Raw genomic sequence first — 17,376 nt, forward strand, 5'->3', positions numbered from 1 at the left:
GAAAGCACAGCTGTAGGGCTGCTCCCATCACCAGAACAGCTAAATTCCCTCTCTGCAACTACAGTGCTACAATTACATGCTTTGATACCTGTGACGAAAAGCACAACCTCCTTTGCCGCTAAGCAGAGAAATCAATGTCAAGAATTGCTATTTACTCAAAAGTCAACTCTGCTTTCTCTGACTTGGAAAATGAGCATGGGCCCTGCTGCGCTGGGGCTCACAGGGAGCGATAGCAGTGATAGTAAAAACCATCTGCATCACTTCAGAAAACATAGGTATAAATACAGGCAAACCTCTTTCCTCTTCTGGAGATGTCACTGCTGGAGAAGAATAGTTCCCAGGTATTGCAAGTCCAGTGCCAGGTGTTTCTTTGACAAGCCAAGTAACACAGGTCTTGAGTCCACAGAACAGATGAAGGTTTAGCCCTGATTAAACGGTTCACTGAGCAAGCTTTAATAGGATGAAGGAGCCAGGAAGAATCAGAGGTTTTGTAAGTGAGATGCTTTGTTCCAGCACTACACAATGCACAGAAATTATTTTTCTTTAAATGAGTGCTAACAACATTCCTTCCCACTGGTGTCACGACCCTGAGTTTTTGCTGTGGTAAAATCTCATCAGAACAGTAATTTTATACTCTGAACCTTTGAAACAAATTATTTTCAGTATAAGTTTGCACCTATTAGACAAAACTTGACTACAAAAAAAAGTAAGCATTGGAAGTAGCAAAGATTCTCAAGTATATTTGATGGTGAAAACTGTTGGAGTTTCACTCTCACATTAGCCTCTGTTGGTGTGGAAAACCCATAAACATTTTATCATTGTACAATGATATTTTAAGATCTGGAAAACTGAGAATGAAATGTGACACAAACATTTTTGGAAGAGGCACATTCGAATGTTTTTTTTCCTTGGTTGTTTTCAAAATAAACTTCATTAATTTATTCCTAGAACACTGACACTGGCTAAACAAGTATTAAAACAGAGACATAAGCAATATCCAAGGAAGATTTCAAATGATGGGTAATGGAGACACATACTAGGCCCAGTAGACATCTACAACTTGTATACACAGTTCTTGAATAATCTTTCATGAACTGGTATGTTAACCCATAAAAAAAATAGTTCTGTTACAGTCATAGATTAGGAAGAAATCTATAAAGTCACAGAACAAAAACTAACTCATAGTGAACAACAGGAGTGCTCCTTAGTGCCCTGGGCTTGCTTTCACTTTTGTTTCCATTCTCTTTTTGAAAGTAAACACTGGAGGAAAATTTGTTTCCTTCAAAGTAAGTTCCCTGAATGCTCGGAATGAAACTCTACACTCTCTGTTCAGCAGGCTGGATTCTTCTTCCAGGTTAGTTGACCACTCTTCATATGGCTCCCTCAGGTGAGTTTTCTTGCTTAGGACCTTCTCACTTAGGACGGAGGTCGTTTTTTGTAAGATTCTTTCAGGTATATGCTAAAATCTCTAAGAGACGCCTGTTCTGGAGTTGATGTAAAGAGCTACTGCACATTAAGCAAAGGCAAATGGCAGTCCCACTAGTCCTGCTCCAGAGCCAGGATGCTGCAGAACAGAAGGAACCCAGAACGTCCAACTGTCTTGGCTCAGAAATCACAGGAGGAGACCATGAGCTCACTTTCAAGCAAATATTAATCCTCTCCCTCTGACATATGTTTTGGAATTACACAAATTTGAACTGTTTTGGCACACGGATTAATGCTGCAAAGAGCCAGACAAATAAAGTGCCTGCTGCCACGTTGGACAGGGACTTGGGGATCATTTAGCTACATTATGATGGAATAAAAAACGACTAATTTCCTTGTAACTGGTTCAGTACAACACAGTTACCTCTTCTTTTTAGATACCCATGGGAGAGGAAGAGATCTTTGTTGTGGTTTTGCCCCATGATAGTGCTGAGAGCTCCCACTGCACCTTGGCACTCAGGTTCTGAGCGTTGGGCCAAGGCCAGGAGTCTGTGCTGCCCTGCTAACGAACCGAGACCAAGTCTCCACACTCGGATTTGAAGCCCCACTCTTTCTAACCCGCTGTAGGTGTGAGAAGGAGGTCTCAAAACCCCGGTGAAAGTCAACGCGCACCCCCTGAACCGCGCTGTGCCCCCTTCAAAAACTTCTAAGGGTGGACCAAGGCCTGAGGGAAGAGCTCCCCGACGGCCGCCTCGTATACCCGGCGGGGCTGCGAGGGGCGGGAGCGGGGCGGTGTGAGCGGGCCCGGCCCCGCCTGCCTCCCGCCCCGCCGGGTAAAGGCGGCCGGGCCCGGCTCGGCGCTGCCTCGGGCGATCCCTGCCGGGCCATGATGCTGCCCACGGCCGGCCCCAGCCCCGGGCAGACCTGCGGGGCCGTGCTGGCCGCCGCCGTGCTCCTGCAGTCCGTCTGCGTGGCCGTCACCTTCCTCTACTTCACGAACGAGCTCAAGCAGGTCGGTGCGGGGCGGGACGGGGCTCGGGCACGCCGCCTTTGTCCCCTCGTGAGGGGCTCCCGGGGCTGGGTTTCGGCGTGGAAGCCCCGCTGGGTTTTGTGGGGGGCTGAGGAGGTGTGAGCGGCTGACTGCTGCTTGGCTCGCCCCTCTCCTTGCAAAACGTTGCTGGCATGCCGGGAAAGTTGTGCTCCCCTCGTGGTTGCAGGAGTCTGTGTGTGTGTGAGCCGGATTTCCACTGCCCCCTGTGGTGCTTGGGGTTTGCTAGGGTGCCCTACCCAAAACTGGCCGTCCTGCTGCACAGTGGTACCAGCATTTGCTTCTCCTGGTGCAGAGGTAAACCAGGCTGCAGGCGTGTGCGTTACGCTTATGCCATGCCAGAAAACATTGCATAAATGTAAACATATCTTACCTGTGTGTTTAATCATCCCTGTGTGTTTATTCCACGCCAAATTTAATAGGTGGAGTCTTCTGAAATGTCAGAATTCTCTGTGAAGCAAACACTAAAGGGCACGCAGTATTGTTCTGCATTGTAAGGCAGTGCTCATGTTTTGGAAGGATGTAAAAGATTTTCTTGCTAGGTTTCTAGCTGTGACTGCCCCCTGCTTGGTGAAACTGGTGAGCCACAGAAATGTGTTGATTTAATGAACTTAGCTTGCATAATAGCAAGGATGAAGAAAAATGCATAAACAAATTCTCATGACTTCCTGAATACGGTTCAGAGTCCTTTGCTAACAAGCTTGCCTGTGTAAGCAATCGGTAACCACACTGATTTGCATAAAGGGAAGGCAAAGATATGTGCACCTGGTATACGACCACATCTAACAGTACTTGACCAAAATACAGCTCAAGATTTCTGAAGAAGACATGCCTACATTTGGTGTGCAAAGCTCAGTCCCGTGCTGAAGTTGTGCTGGGCTATAAAGTAACTTTGGTGGCTCCTAGGAGGACTTTACACACACATTTTTCATGCTTCCTCTGGAGCATGATAAACAAGCAAAAAGTGTGCCTACAGACATGGGCTGCTACCCCACATCTACATTGTGCATGTGGAATAAATCTTGAAAAGATACAATGATTTTTTGTCTGCACATTTTTTTTTTCTTTCTTGTTCACAAGATCTGCATTTCTACACCTTCCACAAATTGCTGTGGCTGCACAGACTGCAAATATTTTTTATCTTTACCAATAAAAATTGTATTACTAGCAGTTTTTCCTCTACAGCTGTAGTCATCTGAATAGCACTCAGATACGACCGTTCACTTTAAGAATTTTGCTATGGGAGGAAGTGCTGAGACGCAAGTACAATAAAGTTCATTATGCTTCAGGATACAGGGCTGCAAAGAAAATACACTATTTCCTTCTTTTTTGAAAACATAGTCCATACACTAGCCCTAGGGTAAGAAAGAACCTTTACAAGGCAGCATTCCTGCAGGAATTGTGTCCTCACAGACTCCAGATAAACCTCATTGAGCAAGTTTTACGATAAGCCTTGCCTTTTCTACCAAAAAAAAAAAAACAAATACCAATCCTTCAGTACCATACTGGCTCTGGTACAAGGCTGCATTCCCTGAGGATTTCAAAATGGATGGAAAACACTGTTTCAGTGTTACTGTAGTAAAACTGTTTGGGGGAAAAGTGCAGCAGGTAAGGATAAGGCAGAGGTGCAGTACTGTTTGCTTCCAGATCAGAGGGTGAAGCTTGGAGGTGAGCCTCGCCAGGTCTAATAGGGGACTAACAGTACTATCTCATATGCACCCTTTTTTAAACTCATCAAACTACCTTGTTAAAGAAGCTGCTATGGTTAAATCCATCAGAGTCCTTATTTTTGGGCAGTTTTTCCTTAAAAAGCACAAAATTTTAACTACTTCAGGTGACTTTTTGAAACAAGAGCCCTGATTATAAAATATCACTGCATTCTTCAGCAAAGGCGCAGAAATCTTTGCCAACGCTCATAGGGTTGGCACCATCTCTCACTGATGCCTACGGAGTACAGAATCGTTTCAGGTGTTAGATTAAGCTCGGGAGAGCTGGCTGCCGCAAGCTGAAGGTGTTGTGCAGGGCAGTGGGAATTGCAGGGTACTGTGGGGGAATTCTGCTAAGCCTCCCAGAGGGGGATGTCTCTTCCTAAGCGAGCAGGAGTGTGAAGGAGGAGGTGGCCCATTTATTGCTTTCAATGCCCTGGTCTTAAGGACAGCTGAAACTGCTGCATGTTGAATAAAGGTATCCGTTTAGCAAACCAAACCGAAGTCTTTAACGTAAGAACAGCGGCATTTAGATGGTACAAGGAGAAGTCCGTCTGAGTGCTTTGCATGCTGCTGGCTGCCTGTTCCGAGTTTCAGCTCGGACAAGGAGCCTGCAGCAGCAGCACCCAGCCCGGCAGGGTGCAGGCGTGCAGCGTGAGCTGGGCAACAGCGCCAGCTGCAGCCGGGTGCCTCACCTTGCCCTGTGCACCCACGGCTTTGCCATTTTCATTTCTCTTTATCGGGGCAAAATGTACTCTCTCTATAACGAGAGGATACAGACGAGAGGGTCCATGTCACAAGCATTTGGCATTATAATTTTGTTTGGACCCAAATGTCATCTCTGTTGTCTGGACTTTGCTCTGGACTCTTGGGTCAGATACAGTCACAGAGAGTCCCCAGACTGGAAGTGGGCAGATAGACAAACATCAGAGAAAGCCTGGATTTTAAGTGACACTGGCTGAAAAGACAGAATGGAAAATACTTGTACGGTTCAATATTTGATTTCATCCTCAATAACTTCTGAAGAAAAATCCCCTGTGCAAAAGAAACTGCATTCTGCAGTAAATAAATGAAGTATTTACAGCATTAATGATTTGGGTATTGAATTTTTATAAAGCTTATTTACTTGAGTGCTGGGTACCAAATTTATGTCCATGGAGGTAACGTAAGTGTATTTTTGCATATTAGCTGTCATTGTAATTAAATAAATATGTAAAATCAGGATGAATTACTCATGTTGTCTCTATAGTCATAACTTATACCATACTAGCAATGCTTTTAAGAAAAGAAAGCGCATTGCTAAACATGGTGAATTCAGTGACATACCACAGCTGGAGGTCTGCGAGTGCATCAGAGGTGACAAATTCTGGCTTTCCCTTCTGCTGCAGCTCTGGGACACATACTCGAAGAGCAGCGTTGCTTGTCTCACCGGGGAGGAACTTGGAAATTTCATCCAAAACTTGGATGTAATTGAAAGCGAAGACAGAGCAGCTGACCCCTGCTGGCAAGTAAAGTGGCACCTGGGAAAGTTAATTAAAAAGGTATTTGGAACTGACATGTTGAAATGGGTGGAGCTTGTTGCTGTTTGGATTTAGAGAACGCTAATGGCAGGATGAAGTGGGATTCCCTGATTGCTTTATTGCAGGGCAGTAGTCCAGCCATAGCTTCAGCTGCAGAGTGCTTGTACTGAAGCCAGAAAAAAAAAAATAATGGCTACAGTTGCACTGCATTCAGGAAATAATGAGGCAAACACAACCAGTTTTTTACTGAGGTAATTTCAGCAAAGCTTCAGTCCCTTGCTTCACAGAGGAGGGTGGGACTGGGCTCTCCCTCTGAAGCCAGCATAAACCACTGGTGGCAAGGAGAACCTAGCAGCTCTGAGATGCCAATGTTCACAGTCCTGCAGGAGCAAATCCCTCTTTCATTCTCACACCTGTGCTGCACAGAGAACAGGAGCTATGCCTGACCCAAGACCAGTGTTTTTTTCAGCCTAAGCATGCAGATCATAAGTTGTGCCACTCCTGTTTGTAGGTACAGAGACTGTCATGAGAAAATGAGGTAAAATGTAATGGGAAGCTAGGGAAAAACATGCCTGAGAGATGGCCTTGTCATGGGCTGTGAAATGCACCTGGGGAGAAAGGAGTGAGTGAGCACGCAGCATCAGGCACAGCACCTTCCCAGCTTGCCATTCACAGAACTCTGTCTCCTACACGACTTGCACACAATGCATGCAATTGTGGCTACAGAGAAGAAAATGAGCCTGGCTGAGAAATCAGGAAGGCTAAAATCTTCTGGAATGGTTTTCAAAATCCCAGCTCCAGCACATAAAAAAGCTCATCCATAAAAATTTATTTCAGGCTGCGACTTAACTGATGAAACTTGCATCCCAAAATAGATCATCTATTTGTATTCAGAGATCTCAGCTCCTTCGGTGGAAGTTCTACCAGTGAAGTCCCTGAAATCCTGCATAAGGAAAATGTTGTTTTGTGTAGTGGACATTTACACAACTGACCAATACGCAAGCTCCCTGCTTGCTTGAAAAAAGCTAGCCTGGGTGCTAGAAATAGAAATAAACGATAGGTGGCCGGCTGGCTGGCTGGACGGACAGATAGCAAGAAATGTGACAGGGCAGAACCAGCAGCAAGCCACAACACAGGGATGTCAGTCAGCCAGCATAAACCATCCCAAACCACCAGCATGCTTGCTGCAGCTGCGCTGGTGTCAGTAACCTGGCCAGTTCGTTCCAGCAGTCAGTGAACGGAAAGGAGGGGGCTGCACGAAGTGAGATGTGCTGGCTTAAAAACTTAGATAGATAGACAGGCAGAGGCATAAAAATATATGAAATGTAATTTCCCAGAGCCAAGATCCCACAGATGTGCACCGCTGCCAAGTATTACTCTGTGAGTGGAAGCTGATCCTCATACACTTTCTCTCTTCTTATTTAAGAAAAGCAATAGGGTCACATTTTCCAAAAGCCCAGATGTATGAGTTCTCTTGAAAATGTTTTCCCCAGTATTTAGTTGTGTAAAAGGTGTAAATGTAGGGATACTTTATTACAAGAAATTAATAGTCTTTTTTCTTTTTATTAGGTTGTTGATCATATTCAGAATAGCGTCTATTCATGAGTGGGAGAAAGGAGACTGTTTTTTCTACATCTATCACTTTCTGCTGACAAACTAATTAGTTTTCTCTGTGTTTGTTGGCAGATGATGTCGAGAAGCTTTGAGGAAAACATATCTGCAGTCAATGGTACTATAATAATTTTATTAATTGTGGTAAAAAGGAACTGCTAGTGGCGTCTGATGTGTAGAGACTCAAGTAATTTATTAGAAGTGCGAAAAACAGTGACTGAGGTTTGGTACAGTTACACAGTTCTTTGGCAGCAAGTCGTCAAAACATGAGTACCTATTTCTGGAAGGCAAATTTTCAGGAGCCAGAAATATGGTCAAGGGCGAGGTAACTGAGGGGGATGCAGAGGACAGCTTCTAGACCGCAGTATTGCGCGGGAGTTACGGGGACGTTGAAATGGCCTGCTGTCCTGGGGACGTGCAGCACTGACTGCGGGCAGATCCGTTACCGACAGCTCTGCTGAAGCCGTGCTGCCCTGAACACGGGTTGCAAAAGCATTGCGACCTGCAAGTGGAAATTCAGAGTAAAGGCTACGAATACTTAACTTTAAAAGATACACATCATAAATATGAAAATTTGTTACTATAGGTTATTTGTCTATTGGTAGCTGGGGAGCAGGGGGAGAAGAAGAACAAAGAGGCATATAAAGACATTCCAAGGAGAGCAGGAGCAAAAGGTTTGATTGAGCCTTCTTAGCCAAGAGCACTCAATCTATGATTTAGCCAATTAAAAAACCTGACACCCATATTCCTTAAAACCACATGGTACAGAAGTGTTTAGCACATGACAGACATGCTTTCTTACATCCTTGTTTCTAATCGGAGATTCTGTTTCTCGTCCCTGTGCAGCTGACAAAGCCCTGACGCTTCCGCGCACAGACGGACAACGGCCGCAGGGTCCTGTCCATAGGATAGCAGCACACCTGACGGGCAACAGCAATAGGAGGAGTTCCTTGTCACCACACAGTAAGGAAAAGCCTATAAGAACAGTTAAAGGTCACAGAGCTTACTCTCTCGCTGGTAGCTTGCTGTTTACATATGCTTTTTTATACTCACATGGAGTTAATAGCACGAAACAAATCATAAAGAAATCTCCTTGTCCCAGACAATGTGTTTTTCAGCTCATTCTCACAGAACAGGGAGAAAGCCTGTTCCCCTTGGGTACCTCACTGACTTTTCTTCTGTAGCCTTTGTTAAACCAAAAAAAAAAAAATCTCTTCCTAATGTTAAGCTTTCCTCTTTTCTTTAATTCACTTCTGCAGGTTGTATGAGGCCCAGCTGCTATGGTGACAGACCTATTAGAGCCAGAGACAGGGAGACTTGACATTCAGGCTGTATTAATGAAAGGCTTGGTGGGGTTTCATCAGCTTTGGAGGGTACCAGGCACAAATGGATATTTTAACTTTGTTACCAAGTAACAACATAATGTTTTTTCTCTTATTTGAGAGCACAGAAATCCAAAATAAAAATAGTTTATGTGAATACCGACATAGCCCTGAACAACTTACTTCTGCACCTTCCAATTGTTTTGAGAGGCTGGAGCTAATGACCTGCTATTGGGAACCACTGGGAAGGGCAGGTTTCCTTACCTGCGTGTTAACAGCAGACTCCCCGACCAGCAGACACCAGGCTTTACCACCCCCAGGCTCTTAACTTCCCCTCTCTCTTTTTTCTCAAGTAGATTCCTCACCCCGAAGAGGTAACGGACACAAAATAAACAACTGGGAATCGTCAAGGAAAGGCCACTCTTTCCTTTACAACGTGGAGCTGAGGAATGGCGAGCTGGTGATACCTCAAACGGGGTATTATTACATCTACTCACAAATTTATTTTCGCTTCCGTGAAAATGAGAACGAGGATTCAGGTTTGTTGGCACAAATCAGAAACCCCAAGCAGCTCGTCCAGTATGTTTACAAACTGACTGATTACCCAGAGCCCATTTTGCTCATGAAAAGTGCAAGAACAAGCTGCTGGTCTAAAAAAGCAGAATATGGACTTTACTCCATCTACCAGGGTGGTGTGTTTCAGCTGAAAAGGGACGACAGGATTTTTGTCTCGGTCAGTAACAGTGACATAGTTGACATGGACAAGGAGGCGAGCTTTTTTGGAGCCTTTATGATTGGTTAAAAGATGAAAACCGTGCTCCAAAGGAACCGGTTTTCATAGCCAGGACCACCTCAAAATTCCATAAAACAGGATAGTAAGCAAATGCTGTAGCAATACCGACAATACCAGGATCCCCCTTCTCAGCTCGCTCTCGCCGTGCCGAAACACGCTCCCACCAGCCGGGAAGGAGCCTGGCTGCCACCGGGCGGGCGATGCTTCGCACAGGAGATGCGCGGGGACGTCACGGGGGGTCAGACCCCGCAGGTAAGCACCTGGCTGTGATCTCTGCAGAGGTGCTCCACGCTGGCTCAGGTCGGGTGGCCGAGGGGCTGCTCCGGGTGTGGGTGCTTGAGGCTGAAACTGGAGACACATTTCACCCGTGGTCTGCACTGGGAGGCTGTCGGTAATCTCTCTGCTCCAGCAAGGAGCCGTGCAAGTCCCACTTCCCAGATGCCAGTGGAATTATTCTGGGAGTTTTTGTTGGAACCTGAGTTTTGCAAAAGGGAAAGGCCATCCCAAACTCATGCTGCACGTCTTCATCTCATCTGCCAAAGCACTTAAGCGCCTAATTAATTTTAAGCGCACAAACAGGCTGACTAAACCCGGGTATTTACATGCTTGAAATTAAATATGTGCTTAAGCATTTTTCAGGATCATGGCTTGAATAAACACATTAGTCTGTCTTAATCAGTATATTGTACATAAAAACAGCTGCTGAAAGGGCATAGAAGAGGTTTTGAAATCAATCAGTATTTTGAGATCAACACATTATGATAGTGCTTGTTTACTTAATTGCCGTACTGCAAAGATTTCACCGTGCTTCCAATAGGTTCAGTAATGCAGTTGCTGTACGCTTGTTGACAGAAAGTACCTGATACCAAAAAAAAGTGATTTTCTCTAGATACTGAATTCTATTAGACATTTGCCACAAATTGAGCATGACATGGTTCTTCCATGTTTATTTGTACTGGCCTGTATTTGGTAAAGATGCAATGCAGAACAACACACCCTGATGACTAATGTTTTAAGGAAAACATACACAACTATGTGTACTTAACCAGAAGCTGCAGTTTAGGTAATACTATTGATTTTTTATTTTGTTTGTAGAGATGGGTGGAAATTTTTCATAACTTTTCTTAAACTTAAACTGGCCGCTACAATTATTAACTCTATGATTAGAACTATTTTCTATTTAAAAAATACAGAGAAGGTAAAGGTTTGCAGGTGTAGGTTGTATGGGCTAGATAGATCCTCAGCATAAATCAGTACATCCGCAGTGGTGTCGGTGGAGCTATACCAGTTTGCACTATCAATGCATTTTGCCCAGGTTCAGAGAAACCAACGGGAAACAGAAGGTGAAAGTCAGAAAAAAATGGAGGGAAAGGAAGACATTTGCTTTTCAAATGTTACTTTCAATCAACAGAATTACTCCAGGAGAAAACCCGGTTGTCTATTTTTTTAACATATTAAGGTTCCCACGGCAACCTTGCCATTCACCTTCCCATTGTGATAATTAAATCACTGTACAGCCCTTGCAAATGGGCCTCGTGAGTAGACGTGCATCATTCATCTCACTGCTTTGTCAACAGGAGGAAATGAAGGGGCACAAGCCCCTGCGTTTATTTTGTTGTTCGGAAGAGCAGTTCGCTTCGTTGGGCACTTAAATACCTGTGTATGAGCAGTCAGAGAAGAACTTCAGCAACACCCTCCTTTTGACAGGCTAGGACAAAGAAACACTGGGGTGAGCTTAAAACAATAACATCGTCTGCTGTTTTAACAGGGTGTCACATATACTTTTTTCAGTGGTAATCAAATATGTGAATTTCTCCATCATTTACTGAAGTACTTTCTCTCAAATTCAAATAATCTATTTCAACACTGAACAGAAAACATATCTATAGTTTTTTTCCTGATTTCAGTACTTAATTCAGAAATTTTCTGCCTGGCAGACAAGGCTAGGGAGAACAAAGCCATTCCCTACATAACTGGATGTCTGCTACATTGGAAGAACAACTTTTGTAGCTGCTTATCTTTTCAAATGGGCCAAGCATTTTAGTTGCAGGACAGGAGTGACCCATGTTACCAATTTCTTTAAAAAAAAAAAAAGTCTGTTAAAAGTGTATTTTTTTAAAAGTTATTTTAGGAACTTATTTGAAAGAAATACGTTTGAACTGTGAAAAACCATTTCCGATTGCTGGTGGCAGCTTAAGAGTCAGAAGCCCTCCATATGGCTGAGAACCAATTTGTGTAATGTAGCAGTTGTGGGCAGCTAGAAAGGACTGGAAGGGAATCCGGAGGGGTCTTCGCACACTTGCAGCTGACATTAAGACAAACTATTGCACACACATTTTATTTTTTTGCTTGATGTTCTCTCTCCAACTCCGAATATATATCATGCTCACTGTTGCTTAGGGAATGTTCCCGGGCATTATCTTCTTTTTTTATCTGCATGTACGTATTCTTGGTCCCTGCATGCAGAGCATATCACAACAGGGATCACACTGAATAATCATATTTTATTTCTGAGTAATCCAAAGGCATGCTTGCCAGATATTATCCTGGGGAGAGACTATCAAGCGATATCTGAGAGGACACATTTGAAGACAAGTGGAAAGATATATCAACTTCTGATTGTACATTTGCACCGAGTCATACTTTTCATCTCACTTTTTGTTGAATGGTAAATGTAGCAAATTTTTATTTGTGGGTGTAGGTTGCAGTAACATGTAAGTATTGTAATTTTTCTACATATATTTTCTATAAAATGTTTTTAGTAAATACTTATTTTGCCTTGTCGTTTTTATTGGCTTCTATAGGAGCAAACCAGTGTGTCATTGTTTCTTTGGTTGGTGTCAGGTATAATCCATTAAATGCCACAAATGCCTGCAATGCAAAGGACATAATGCAAGCCACTGTGCAACACCACATCATATAACACCGTGTAATTGGCTTCCTGACCATAGAACAGCAGGTGAACAGCATCTGGAAGCAGTGCGCTGAAGAAAACACTCAAAAAGATTTCATGACCAGAGACTACAGTGCTGAACACTAACCTTGACGTTCTTCTCATACTTCTGGAAAAATCTGGTATGGAAACACCTGATCCTTACCCATCGCCAAATGGCAGCAGATGATTTATTGAATTTATAGTGCAGATGACCATTTACACAGATGAAAAACAGAATTAAAAGGGAGGTCCCCTGAAGTTAAGAACAAATGCCCTCGTTGCACCAAAAGCAAACTCAGGATATCATTCAGTCCAGCTGCCCCACTAGCAAAATTTTTTCCCGACCAGAAAAGCTCATGAAACCCAAGCGAACCCTAGAAACTCAAAAGACCATGAAGGCATCGTCCCCCCTGTCCCCAGCCCTGAACCCTGGGACAGTTTCCTCCAGTGCCTGCAGAGAAGCACTATGGCTGGCACAGCAGCAGCACAGGGCTCCTGGGGGACAAGCCCGCAGGAAAATCACCCCCGCCTCAGCCAGACCCAACCCAGGGCTGGCTCATGGCCGTGTGTCCCCTGTTCCTGTCACCTCCTCATAACTGGTCCCAGTGTTATTTCATTGGTGCTGTGCTGGGCTCTGGCAGACCCCCACACCACCAGTTTATGTGCTGCACATCCACATGTCCCACAAAAGGCTGGTTGCCTCCAAAACGGACTCATAACCCAAATACATTTCCCCCAGGGTGAGTGTTAGGTTTACCAGGGACCCTGCTCATCAGACAAAGCCATTGATGGCCATGCTGAGCCCCCCCCAGGGCACCGCCGGCCAGGAGCAACCCCCACAACCGCATCCCAAATCACAGGGATGCCCACAGGGTTTAGGAAGAAATCATCCCTTTCATACAGACTGCTTTTATTTCAGCAGAGGTTTCTCTTTTCTGGTGTTTCCACGGGAAAGAGGGCTTGTCAGCTAACTCGCTTTCATTGTACCTTTCATTACTTCAGAGAAATGGACCTCTATTTTTTGCTTCTCTTTGCCTTAGTATATATAATTATTACTGTTTGTATTGCAGCAGCATTCACTTGGCCAACCAGGATCAGGGATGCATTTACAGTACTCTGTGCAAACAGATAAACAGCCTGATTGGGACACTGAGATTTTGAGATACATAATTTCACTTTTCAGATGACATCTAAATAGTAGAGACTAAGGAAAGAATGAATGTAATGATCAAAACAACACAAATAACACATTAGGACAAGATCTCATTCATCCCTCCAAGGCACCTTGTTCCATTCAGTAGCAGAAATAAAAGATAGATTAGGATAACTTTGGGTGTTATCCAATTTTCACAGATTGGACTTTTTTTTTTTATACACAGTTACATGGACATTTATAGCTATGTCCATCAGCATTACTCAGAACTCTGTTCTCCACAACTTTTCTCTTTTTGTTCATACTAACAGACAGAAAATGCACACTATGTATGTCACGTTAAAAATCACTAATTTTCCCCTCCTTGACAGTGCACCACAGTTAACTGCCTGAGCTCCACATCACAGCAGCCTTGTAATGCCCCTCCTTTCCCTCAGATATTTGTAATCCAAACCTACATACGTATCTCCATTACTTCCTTCTGAAAGTTTTCTGAAAGCCCAGAGAGATGGGGCCAAGGCCTGGCGGTTTAAGCAGCTTCCCATTTTCGGGGGCTGTTCTGCCAGCATTAACATAATTCATGCTCCCTGTCTATAATATAAATATATATAAAATACATAATATGTTGTATATAATAACATACACAATAATAATAATGTGTTCTGCACACAACAGAATCCAAGGCATAAATCCTTTTCAAGGCGCTTTTGGTTTTGTCTGATTGTGACTTCTTCAGCTCATATTATTCTCAGTTTCTATCAAGTCATCCTTATTTGTCCCTTAAAGCTACCAGGTGAAGAAAAAGAAGATGAATTGCAGATTTGTTCTAGATTCAGGCAGGATACCACTCCCTATTTCACAGGAGAAACAGAAGTACCAAGAAGAAAGTATGACCAGGAATAACGAAGTATGCAATCCCATTCTGCCTGTTCTGCCACAAACACAGCTCAAACCACAGGGCACATTAGTAAACACAGACAAGTCAGGCAAACATCCCTCATTAGCACAAGACTTCTGTCACAAAGTTTGCTGCCCTGTGAATTACCTGAAAGGTGTCTGCTGCCTCCAGAAGCAAAGCCTTCGAATGAATGCCCAATGATAGTCAAAAAAATGCACGATACATCTCCTTCTACCCTCATGCTATAAATTATTTAATAAATTCTGTGTACTTTTAATCTGGAGTAAATGTATCTGTGACTGATGAACCTTCTTCTCTCTCCACGTAGTGACCGAGTTCACAAAGAGGGACGCTCACACGCTGGTGCGACCCAGCGGCATGAGGAGCTGAAGCACGCTGAAAAAGTAAATCTAAAATGTATGCCTCTGAATTAGCAGCATTAGAGAACAGCTTCACTGATTAATTAACTAACAGTATTTCGAAGTTGGTTCCAGATGTTTACTTCCGTGTAAACAACTCTAAAGTGACTTGAGCACATTCTGTTTTTTACGTTGTTAAGTTGGATTACCACTATTTGATCAGCATTACTCACTGATGATAGTTACTAAACCGTAACCTTTGAAAGCATTCACCAGATGCTACCTTCTGCTCTTAAAGTACAACATTTATAATAAAAGTCAAAACATCTCTGCCCTTAGATATAATCAAAAAAATGCATTTGCTTTTCTGTGAATTGTTGGAGACGTATCATTTTTGAATGGGAGATCTCGCCCTTGAAGTCTGTTTTCTACATTCTTCATCTCTCCACAATAAAACCATACTCATTCTATATTCAAAGCCTTCGGATATTTCCATGACAACAAACAATAATATAAACTAGAATTAAAACTTTATTGGATGAAAAGAAAATTGAAAGAATGGAACATAGGAGAGAGATTTCAAAACACCATAAATAGAAACTCTCTTCTACCTTATCTCTAGTGCTCGATACAGCTTTAACACTGCAGAAGAGACGCACCAATATTTTAAGAGTTCCCTGAAAGGTAAGTGTCCTTTGTAATGCTGTTTTTAGTTCTTCTTTTTTTTTTTTTTAATTTTTTATTTATTATTTTTGGAATCTCTCTTTTGGTCCTACATATAGTTAGTGGATAAAACCGTGAATAAAAAATCCTTAACTTCTGCCTCTTTCTCTCCTTTTTTTCTCATCCTGATAATATCAGTGACTTCAATCTTCTCTGTGGTTGATAAGGCAACATAAAAGTACTGTTGCTGCAGCTGAGGGCAGGTAGGTAAGTATCAGGAGTCTAAAGCCACCTTCTCTCACAGCTATTATATCTTCTTTCACTACTATCTCCACACCTGTCTTTCACTACATGCAAAGCAGATGCAGGATGTCATGCAAAGTTAGTGGAAGTTCAGCTCTTTATATCCCCTCCAGATTTGGCCTTCAATTGTCAAAGAATCAGAAAACTGGAACTGCTTTTTTTCTCTCAGCTGTTTTTCTGGCTTCGACCCCAAGAAGGAAGAGCAGCCTCAGGAGCCCTTGAATCATGCTGCCCTTCAAGCGAGCAGGGGGTTGGTGCTGCTGGGTGCAAAGAACGACTGCAATCTGTGGTCCGAGTGGGTCAGCACTCAAGACATCAAACTCACAATGAATTAGGTGTTAATTCATTGCATTACAAGCTCGAGCTGTCAGGTGCATATAAATCTGCTGCTACCTCAAACTTGGCTACTTGATTTTGCTACACACACTTCAGTTCAAGTATGATTTTACTTTTTTTTTTTTTTTTCTGAAAAATTGAAAGAAAGCTTTTGTCTCCCTGGGGAAAGAGAACCGGTCATTTTTGACAAGATACAGCTCAGCAAAAATTGGAAGAATTTCATGAGAATGAAAAATCCTCACTGCAAAGTCATATTTGTAGCCTCAGGCCATCTTCTCTGCCAAATATCAAAGTCCTGCAGCTACTGCCACTGGTTTGAGAATATATCATGAGGGAAAAAAGAGTGAAAGAATTCTTTATAATAATAGAAAGTATTTGGCAGCCTAAATACAGAGACAGTTACCAGTTCCTCTATAATACAATGCAACGTCATTTAAATTAGATTGGACACAAAACTGTAATACAAATTAACTGTATATTGGTGGCATACAGACCATGATTTTTCTTCAGAAATATATAAAGTGATTACATAGACAGCTGGATAAACAAAGTGAGAAGCACGATAGGCTCTTCCTTTTTTTTCTTTCTTTCTTTTTTTTTTTTTCAACTGCAATTGATTTGTGGCTATACCCCCATAAAATTTAGCAACTGTTGAGTAACTTGCTACAAAACTGTCTCACAGTTCAAGAGCAGGAATGATGAATACTGGCTCCAATGAAACTGCAAAATATATTGAAATTGGGATGTGGATGAGGCACTACGGGTAGCGCTTGCATTATTACGGGAAGCACTGCAAAGTCCTCATCATCAGGCAGGTTCGGAGGCACAGGCAGAGTAATGAAGCCTTGGGTCACCCCACACTTATGTTCTGTTCTTAAATAAGGCTTGGCAATTATGAGATGGCAATAGCAGATGGTGTGCACACATAGGCAAGTGTGCACATGAGTGTCCCCTGGCAAAAGAGCACAAAACTCCATGTCCCTGCTGCGTTAAGCTGGATGCCAGCGGGGACTGGGAGCACTGGTTGCCCCAGAGAGACGGGGCGCAGGGGCAGGGGTGAACATGAAGATGGGAAGCAGGAAGCAAGACGAGGCTGGGGGCTGTTTGGCTGGGCTGGGGGGGGCAGAGGACAGAGCCCCCCTGGCAGCGCTTTGCTCGGCTCAGGCTGCCCAGGTGCTGTGGTGAGTGAAAACTTGTGTGTGAAAATGTAATCATGAGTGAAAATTTGTGAGAGAAAATGTAATTGTGAGTGAAAATGTAATAGTGAGTGGAAATGTGTGAGAGAAAATGTAATTGTGAGTGAA

At 43.3% G+C, this 17,376-nt stretch overlaps 1 protein-coding gene across 3 annotated transcripts; it reads left to right on the forward strand.

The window, feature by feature from the left end:
* Positions 1-2,231: 2,231 nt before the first annotated feature.
* Positions 2,232-16,131, forward strand: TNFSF10 (TNF superfamily member 10). 3 transcript variants are annotated; one of them, XR_007708657.1, is made up of 8 exons: positions 2,282-2,437; positions 5,568-5,720; positions 7,386-7,428; positions 8,157-8,273; positions 8,986-12,500; positions 14,740-14,815; positions 15,393-15,454; positions 15,632-16,131. XR_007708657.1 is itself a non-coding variant. In XM_035557357.1 (5 exons), the coding sequence occupies exons 1-5, from the start codon at positions 2,312-2,314 to the stop codon at positions 9,432-9,434; spliced, it is 885 nt and encodes a 294-aa protein (XP_035413250.1). In that variant the 5' UTR covers positions 2,232-2,311; the 3' UTR covers positions 9,435-12,195. The 3 variants fall into 3 exon arrangements, 2 of the variants coding, with proteins under 2 accessions (XP_035413250.1, XP_035413249.1); XM_035557357.1 differs by lacking the exons at positions 14,740-14,815; positions 15,393-15,454; positions 15,632-16,131 and having other exon boundaries at positions 2,232-2,437; positions 8,989-12,195; XM_035557356.2 differs by lacking the exons at positions 14,740-14,815; positions 15,393-15,454; positions 15,632-16,131 and having other exon boundaries at positions 2,252-2,437; positions 8,986-12,197.
* Positions 16,132-17,376: the final 1,245 nt, after the last annotated feature.

Source organism: Cygnus atratus, chromosome 9, assembly GCF_013377495.2.
Source record: "Cygnus atratus isolate AKBS03 ecotype Queensland, Australia chromosome 9, CAtr_DNAZoo_HiC_assembly, whole genome shotgun sequence".
NCBI classification, from domain to species: Eukaryota; Metazoa; Chordata; class Aves; order Anseriformes; family Anatidae; genus Cygnus; species Cygnus atratus.

Excerpts from the sequence above, each read along its gene's own strand:
- TNFSF10 (XM_035557356.2), top strand. The coding sequence starts at position 2,312 with ATGATGCTGCCCACGGCCGGCCCCAGCCCCGGGCAGACCTGCGGGGCC. Across the intron at positions 5,721-7,385 it reads TGGGAAAGTTAATTAAAAAG|ATGATGTCGAGAAGCTTTGA; the intron begins GTATTTGGAACT and ends GTTTGTTGGCAG. Across the intron at positions 7,429-8,156 it reads AAACATATCTGCAGTCAATG|CTGACAAAGCCCTGACGCTT; the intron begins GTACTATAATAA and ends GTCCCTGTGCAG.